We start from the raw sequence: 8955 nt of genomic DNA, 5'->3' as shown, positions 1-8955 counted from the left end.
ATATACACCGAGGATAAGGCGGGGCATTAACGTTATTATCATATAGCCTATCCAACTGACAGTTTTTCACACAAATTCCTTTATAACAAATAAACACTTTAATACATTACATAAAAATACATTTGCAATATATATATTGTACAATAGTGTGTATATATAATACAAACATTAAACTATTTCATCATCATCATTTAACTAATAATTTTAACTAATCATCTGTTTGTGAGATAGCATATCAGCATCAACATGTGGCTTATTTGCAATACAAACTACATGTATTAAGTGGAGTGCTGGTACCCCCCATGCAGAGCCTTTTCACTTGAGCACGACAAAGTACGTATATACGAAGTGATTTAGGAAGGTACCGGCTTAATCACGTTAGAAAGCCATAATGAAAATGTGTAAAATCAGCATAATTCCTTTTCAAGTATCCCTATATTCCCCATGTGGAGCCCTAATTAACATAACCAATCAATCATAATATTTTTGACAGTTATGTATGGTTTACACACAAACAACAGTACAAAAAAAATTCATGACTGTCCCCTGTATAATGGTGCGGTCCAAAAAGTGGTCGGTTATTCTAATAACCGACCACTTTTGAGGTTACTGCCTGATAACCCATGGGAAATGGGGGCCTCTGATTGGCCAACTCCATCTGGCTATATGATAATATATAATAATGTATGGTTACTGATTTAGGTAAATTTGTACAATGCACTCAAAAATGGTGATAGGCAACGGTTAAAAAAGAAACGGTAACCGTTGTGAGTTTAACTATTCACAGATGAATTCAAAGAACTTTGAATACAAAGAAATTTTGAAAGCTTACTTGTGGATCGGCAGTTGTTAGTCCCTGTTCCAGCACTTGAGAGCAGGCCACTACTGTCACAAGGTCTCTCACACCTCCTGGTAGTGATGAACCCAGGCTCAGCACTTTTAACAATTTTGCTCTTAGCTGAACAAAATAAGATCAAAGAGGTATTAATTTGAAGTATCAATTACATTTACTGAGAAGATTCTTAGTTTATGAGATCGAGTAGTACTAAGTAGAGAATTTCACAATGACCTCATCATACAGAAATGTATTTCATGAAACACAACACAAACTTAAAGATGGTCAAATGATAATGTCTGAGAGTTGAAATTGCTCTTAAACGTACATGCATTCAATAAAAGCCATCATAATATTGACTTGTTGCAAACGACTTTCACAACATGGTAAAAGGTCAAGCATCAAAACTTAACTATTACATGTACTTTTTACAGCATTATATATATTATACATATCAATAGATAAATAAAAGATAATACCTGTTCTGCATCTTTGCAGTCTTCTGTTGCATTTTGTTGCAGAACACTCAACATTGAAGGGTGCTGTCCTTCCTGCCTGTACTTCAAGTAGGCCTAATAAATATGAAAATTCAAGCTCTATTTAGTTTATAAATTGTTGTTTAATCCATAAGCAATCATCATAGACAATATTAAAATGCTAAATATACTACAAAGTCAAGTTCTCATGTGCTTTCGACGAAGCTATCATTGTTATGGACTCTCACACCATTATAGTACTATCATATTATAGCGACATTAGGACTAATAGCAATATTGTCCCAATCAGTTCTGACATGTATAATGTATATATTATAGGCCCTGTGGAGCTGGCTTTCCTTGGCCTCTCAACAGTGCTAAGTCAATTTTGTCAGAAAATTGTCCAGATGGAACTGCCAGTACTAAACAGTTACTGTTACACTTACAGTTACATTTTTTTTGTGAATTTGATGGCCTAAGAAAAATTAGCCTGAATGTCAATGTTTCAAGGGCATTGTTTAAGATACATTCTCATAATTCCACCAGGTGTCATTATACCGCCACCTCAAAAAACGTTAGTATAGAGGTCTTCCCAAGACTGTCTTGAACACAGAATGTTAAATATTGTAATTAAAATGTAATACAATTCAGATATTTAGGAGTTGAGAAGGCCTCTATAACATTAACAACGTTTTTTTGAGGTGACGGTATAATGGCACCTGGTGGAATTATGAGAATGTATGTTACACAGGTCAGCTCCTCGGCTCCAGGGACAACATGCCCCCAAGGAAATTCTTACAACAGGCCCCTCTCATCTGTGTTAAACTGAGTGATATGAATGAGATCATGTATGGGTGTGGCTTAAGGCTAAATAAGAATGGAAAGTGCTAGATCAAATTACTACTACTTTGTACTTGAAAGAAGTGTCCATACAGCTAGAACCAGTACCTTTAACCACTTTAGCATCTTGTGAGGGTAGTACTCAAGGTAAAACCCGTATGCCTTGGTCGCCGTGTGCTCTATTTCTGACATGAACACGCAGTTCACCCGCCCTCTCAAGACGTGGAGAAACAACGTCTTAAACACTGCCACAACCGCATCCTTGGGTAGCCCTAGAGGAAGGTTCTGGTTGCCGTCAGAGAGCGCAACGAAGGCCGGCCTGTTCTTTTGAAGATACTGTATCCAGTCTTCGGAGTCAGCTGATGGGATGTAGGTTGTGACGGTGTAGGGAGTGTTCTGTTGGAGGTGGAGTATCATGACTTCACGAGCGAGGGACATGGAGGGACAGCCGGCCCACAGGACCCGCATGTCTCCGAAGAAGACGATGTGGAAGATTCCGCCGAGCTGCTGAAAGGTGTGGAGGAACCTCTCCAGCAGGAAGATGAAGTGCAGGTACTGTCCTCCACTGACCCAGTCCAGATTTACCTGGAAATTACAAATGTACAGGAGATTTAGGCCCAGAAATGGTCAGAAATTTCTGAGACATCATCCGCTGTTTTTCGTCATTATTTGATGGATTAAAGGTTTTAAATGAATGAATGAATGAAGACCTTTATTGCACATTTTTGCCCCACTGAGCTAAGTACAGGTCACACGGTAAAACCAAACACGAAGTCCTCAGTCACTGACAAAAGATGGTGAATGTTGTTTGAAAGGTCTACTTGCTCTCCAACCACGTACACACACAAACATACACATGACATGCATGTACACACAGAATACACAGAAAACACACAAGTCCTATAAAAACACACACATGCACACACACAGGTACAATGCACATACATATTTTAACATATATGACATTGTATGCAAATACACACAAAACAATACACTCATACGCACAATATACACATGCATTATGCACAACACATCACAAAGTGGCACACAGACATACACACGCACACAACGCCAAAAATATGCACACACATATACAAGCTCTCAAACTCACCTTGCATGCATACACACGTTGTGATGTACACAATGCAAACTCACTCATTCTAACATAAACACATAGTATTACACACACTCATGTGGTACAATCGCACAGTCACTCACACATACAGAAATGCACAGTAGGCACACACACACACACACACACACACACACACACACACATACACATGTGCATGCACACACACACATGCACACACTTAAACACACATGCACACACACAAACAAGCATGCACACACACACATGCAAACACATGCATGCACACACACACACACACACACAGATGGACACTACTTCATCAGTTGGGATGAAATCACAAAAAGCTACATTACAAATAAAGTATTTTTATATACACGTACATGTATAACATGTGTGCTTTTGTGTCTTACCTCTGACAGCAGCTCCAGGAGCAGAGAATCCCCATCGATGATGAACAGCTCTGAGTCCACAAAGTCATGTAACAGGCTCACCCATCTGGACACAGCATAGGGAGAGCAAGATTGCAGACTTCATACAACTTATTAGCCTTAAGCACACTGAAGGAGCTGTTTGGAATCCAAACATTCATAACACTTTGTAGGCAGCCAGGAAAATCTTAATGGCAATAACATTAGAATTGTAATTATTGTCATGTACATGTGAGGATTCACTCTTAATTTCACCAGAGATGCAGCATCAACTTTCACAATTCCACCAGGTGCTTGTAGGCAGCAAGGAGAATTTTAATTGCAATGAAATAAGAATTGTATGTCATGTACATGTTAGGCTTCACTCTTAATTTTACCAGAAATGTAACATCAACTTTTATAATCCCACCAGGTGCAATAATGCCGTCACTTAGGTTTTGGGTCATTACAACTTGAGAAGGATCAGAGGACTGATAGAAAGCTTGTTGGTAAGCGCTTTATTTTGTGTACGGATATAAAGTCTTAAAAATTGTATCATTATGTTAACTACCATCACAGATGAACTTACATTCAAGAAAAAAAAAATTCTTATAGTCAGGCTTTCTCAAGATTGTCTTGAACACATATCCAAAGGGTAGGCAGTAGACCGGTAAGAGTTGATCATGCCAGAACTTAAGCCAAATAGTTCTGCCTGTCTGTAGCAACATTACCCAATGACATGTACAGTAGCTAATAGCACATGGTTTTCCGGTGTCAGTAAAAGCACAAGGGTTTCCATACAGTACTGTTACAAGTGTTAGTATGACTGTGCTTTTGCAAACACAAAATCACTGCAAACACTCCATTTTCTCCCTGTGAACTTTAAAGCATTTTACATAGCTAATATGTTTAGTAAGATGACAATACATGTACATTGTACTTACTGTGGCTTGATGTAGTTATCAGCTGGGAGGTGCCTCAGGCACATCTTAGCAACAGAACTTATTTCACTGTCATCTCCATCTTCCATGGCACCATCTGACTCCCCTGACTCACTGACTGTAGTATCTTTAAATAAAATCATGTTTTCAAAATCAAATCATAATTCTTTTAGGAGGTCTATGTGGAATTTGATCTACAATGTAAGGTTTTACACATAGTTTACAGCACTAAAACCTTTTTGTTTTGTTTTTAAAGATAGCATACAGCTCTTGAATCTTTTTGTTATTAAAGATAGAATACTGATACCCATTATTTAGTCTCTAAGCAGACCCTACGGTGCCTTAGAGATAATATCAAAGCTGGCAAAGGAGTATAGCCCTGGCCAAAGAGTTTCAAAGAGAGATAGCCGGCCAAAGGGCCTGCAAAGGGAGTCAAACGGACACTGCTATACTAAGTCCCCAGCTATGATACTATTTCTAAGGCACCATAGGGTCTGCTTGAAGACTACCCATTATTGTGTCATTGATACATTAAATATGAACTTAACCTAATTTCAGTTTCTGTACTGTTATATTATGCAAATTCTCTTTAGTAATTATACTCTAACACATTTAGTAACATTATAAAGAAAATAATGATCATTATTCATTGAAAATAAAGATCATTCATGGAAACTTTTACCTGAATCTTCATCAGAGGATAACCTCCTTTGGGAATCGAATGGAGGGGATGTTGGCCTTGCTGCTTCCTCGGGGTCCTCATAGCTATCATCGGAGCTGTCAGCTGTATCAGGTATCTCTCCATCTGCTGCTGCATCTGTAGCTGCATCATTTGAGATGTCAGGTGCTTCCCCTGCCTCCTCATCCAGCTCTTCCCAGCTGTCAGGTGTCTCACTCTCTGCCATCTCTTCTGAGAGTTCAAATCAAAGTTTAATGATTTTACACAAAACAAATTCAACTGTGTTAGAGCTGTGTACCGGTATATTGTACCAGTACAGTACCAGTACAATCAATTAGATACTGGTGGCAGTAGGTCGAAAGTACCAGAACCCTGGTGTACCGGTACTGCACCTATTTAATCCACAACACATGTAACTGCACAGAGGGATTGCCTATCTGTCACTTAGCACTTATTACAAGGAAACTGACAAAAGGTTTCACTTCAAATTAGTGCAAACAGGGCCTTCAAATCGTAAAAAGCACATTCCAAACTTGCAGGGACATTTTGTAAACATGTTAGCATTCAGGAAAAATGCATTTTTACACCGGGTTTCTTGTTGTCAACATGGGGACAATTTTCGTCTTAGTTTCCATAAAATACTCCCTACTAGTGGTGTTGATGGTGAGGAATTATAGATCCTATGCAATAGCCTCGTGTCTATTAAGTGCAATTTAACACTGTATATATCTGTTCAAACATGCTTTTGTCGTCATCGAAGATCAGCCATTATTTGAATGGGTTAAGTGCGTCTTAGGTACAGCTTCAGATCCGGACCTGTACCTAAACCAGTGTGTAACGCTAGTTCACCTTTATTTGTGGGGTAACCTATATCCGTTTTTTTTTAAAAAACAAGGTAATTAGGGATACAGTATCAAGTCAAAGGACGTTTGAAATTGCAAGATATTCAATATACGGTTTGAAACCACAGTCTGTCAAATATCCCCCAATACTTTCAAATTGTTTTTTCTATATATAGGTTAACCATCGGATAAAGGTGAACTAGCGTTTCCTGTACCTGTACCTACTTATTTGTTAAGGCACACAGCTCTAGTAACAGTGGTGTTCATATATAGCGACCAACTGACGTGTCCAGACCTTACAGGCTACCATATTTTTTTTTAACAACTCAATTGAAATACGCACCCCTGACTTGTGGCAAGTCTCAGACAGACTTGTGGGACTGAAAGATAAGATGGAAAAACCTGAATAAAGTAAGCACTGAATCACAAGATCGAGTCATTAAAAATTTGTATATGTATGTACTAGTATAGGTCAGCTCCTTTTTCAAATAAGTGTACCCAGCAGGCACAAGGGAAAAAAAATTCATAAACATGTACGTCAGACAATATGATACCATATTGCAATGATTGTCTTTTGCACTCTTGAATATACAATGAGTATGAACTTTTGTGCCCCCGAGATTGTAGTTTTGCACCTTACTTTTGACGGTGGTTGCATTGATATTTAGGAGTGTAACATAATATGCTAGCCAGACTAAATCGTGCTTCTAGCGGCCAGCCCAACATTTATCACTTTCCAGAACCTTTAAGGTCTCATACCGGACTAATGCTGCTTCATTTGAAATAAATATGCAACTTTAATGAGTAACACTAGTGAGGGCAAAAGTCAACCAATCTTTCACTTATTGATAGATGAAAGGGACATGCCAAACCAGTTTGACTACAGCCATTACTGTCGATAACTCATGGGCCACGAGTACAATTTTTTTTACCCATGGTTTATTAGGAGGGTTGGCAGAAAAAATACTAGTCCCTTTTTGGGCCCAAGGGTGTGCATGGGGGTTTAACCCCCTAATTAAACTGTTAAAGGTAAAACTAGGTTTCAGAAATTCCAGCTTAGGTTGCGTTGAACAGAAGGCGAGTTTGGTCATATTCATGGGGTGGGGGACGTGTTGAGTTGGGATATGGCAATGATGAATCAGTCTCCTCACCTCACCTCACCGGTCCCATAGCCTCACGGGTTTACGGAAAAGCCTGGGCCCAGCAGGCTAGCCTGTAGGCTAGCCAGGCCACCCTTTTTGGGCCCCAAGGCTATTGATGGGTAGGTTTGACCCATTCTTAGATTTTTTAAAACCTACAACTGAGTAACCGACAATTCCAGTGCATGCAGGGTGCATTGGACAGAAGGCAACAGGTCATATCTATGGGGGATTGGGGTTCAATGGTTTACAGCAATGAACAATCAACATCAACTACTGTAACTTCAAGGGTTATTAGTACATTTACTTTTCCTTTGACTATAATGGCAGTCATTCCTACAATACTTATAGTGGCTATCAGTAATTGTCCTGCATGAGAGAAACGAATAGCACGACAAGACCAACGTTACACATCATATTATACACCCCCCCCCTCACATACAATTGACACATATAAACACATAACATACATCCATTCCTACATCCATGCTCACTGACTCTTGACGTTTGAGACATCTGTTTCAAATTTGATGTTTTGGCAAACAGCCCCTATCCTAGAGGACCAACTGTTGTCTTGGGTTACCACTGACCCAGTTTTTCTACAAAGAAATTTCATGTACAAACACACACACAGTGACACACACTCTCATACATGCATGACATCTGTTTTGAATTTGATGTTGTGCGCTATCATTTCCTGACCCATCCTAGTATTCTTTATTTCGCCTAGTACCCCTCCCCTTCAGTCTTAACATTTCCAGCATTTTCTGTTGAATACTTGGAATTTAGTTTATGATTGTTTTCTTCCAGTCTTGGTTTAGTTATTCATTGCAAGCCCAGCAATATGATCAACTGTTACCTTTCCCCATCCCAGCCCCATCCCACCCACAGCTGGGATTGTCATTGACCCAGTTTTTTTATTAAAAAAACTTCAGCTGCAGGCCAAACCCCATGCATAGCCTTGGGGCCCAGAAAAGGTAGTCTTTCAGGCTAGCCAGCCCAGCTCCTGGGCCCAGGCTTTTCCGTAAACCCTAGCCTCACCGGCCTCACCAGTCTAACCGGTCTGTAACCACCCCACCCACATCATGATCAAACTGTGCTGCCTTCTGTCCAATTCACTCTGAGCTTAGTAGAATGATAGAATGTCAGTTACTCAAATTTAGCTTTAAAAATCCATAAGGCCAGGCTATGCATACACTTGGGGTCCAAAAAGGGCACCCTCTCAGCACTCGGTTTCCAGTGCTGATTCGGAGTTTCCCAGTGCTGAAGTGCACTGCGGACACACCTAGTGCGGAGTCGTAACTTCGGCACAAGACTTCCGAGTGCTGAGAGAGGAACCCGCGACATCGTTAGTTTTGCTGTATAGTTACAGATCTAGATAAGATCTAGTTACAATACGAATACAATGTGTTACAGTGTATAACAACCACTAGTACAATGTACTATTGAATATTATTTCTCTATCATTGAATCACTGAAGTTTGAAACTTACCAGATGGCACGTGGGCCTACAAGTGGCGTGAAAAAGACAGGCTTGGGCCCTAGATGAATCTATGGGTTTCCACTCTGAGTGAGACGCTCTCAATGAACTGTAATAAACGTTTATGGCACTAACGTTTTATACAAGTGTTCAGTTTCGGTCCAGTTTCGGTCCAGTCGTCTTGCATCATGTGAGAGCTGCCGGCACGACCTTTGACCTTAAC

At 39.8% G+C, this 8955-nt stretch overlaps 1 protein-coding gene across 1 annotated transcript in view; it reads right to left on the bottom strand.

Annotated features, from left to right (window-relative positions):
* The window catches only part of LOC118415594 (probable ATP-dependent RNA helicase DDX60), a 58211-nt gene extending 49256 nt beyond the window's left edge, over positions 1 to 8955 (bottom strand). The window contains exons 1-8 of the mRNA XM_035820297.1: positions 8745 to 8955; positions 6457 to 6493; positions 5275 to 5502; positions 4596 to 4719; positions 3655 to 3739; positions 2260 to 2736; positions 1315 to 1407; positions 833 to 958 (exon numbers count right to left, since the gene is read on the bottom strand). Of these exons, the coding sequence (XP_035676190.1) occupies positions 833 to 958; positions 1315 to 1407; positions 2260 to 2736; positions 3655 to 3739; positions 4596 to 4719; positions 5275 to 5497 (1128 nt within the window). The 5' untranslated portion in view covers positions 5498 to 5502; positions 6457 to 6493; positions 8745 to 8955. The remainder of the gene's footprint in view (positions 1 to 832; positions 959 to 1314; positions 1408 to 2259; positions 2737 to 3654; positions 3740 to 4595; positions 4720 to 5274; positions 5503 to 6456; positions 6494 to 8744) is intronic.

This window comes from Branchiostoma floridae, chromosome 5 (assembly GCF_000003815.2).
Source record: "Branchiostoma floridae strain S238N-H82 chromosome 5, Bfl_VNyyK, whole genome shotgun sequence".
NCBI classification, from domain to species: domain Eukaryota; kingdom Metazoa; phylum Chordata; class Leptocardii; order Amphioxiformes; family Branchiostomatidae; genus Branchiostoma; species Branchiostoma floridae.
The sequence above is the reverse complement of the archived record's forward strand: the minus strand, read 5'-3'. Positions and strand labels throughout refer to the sequence as shown.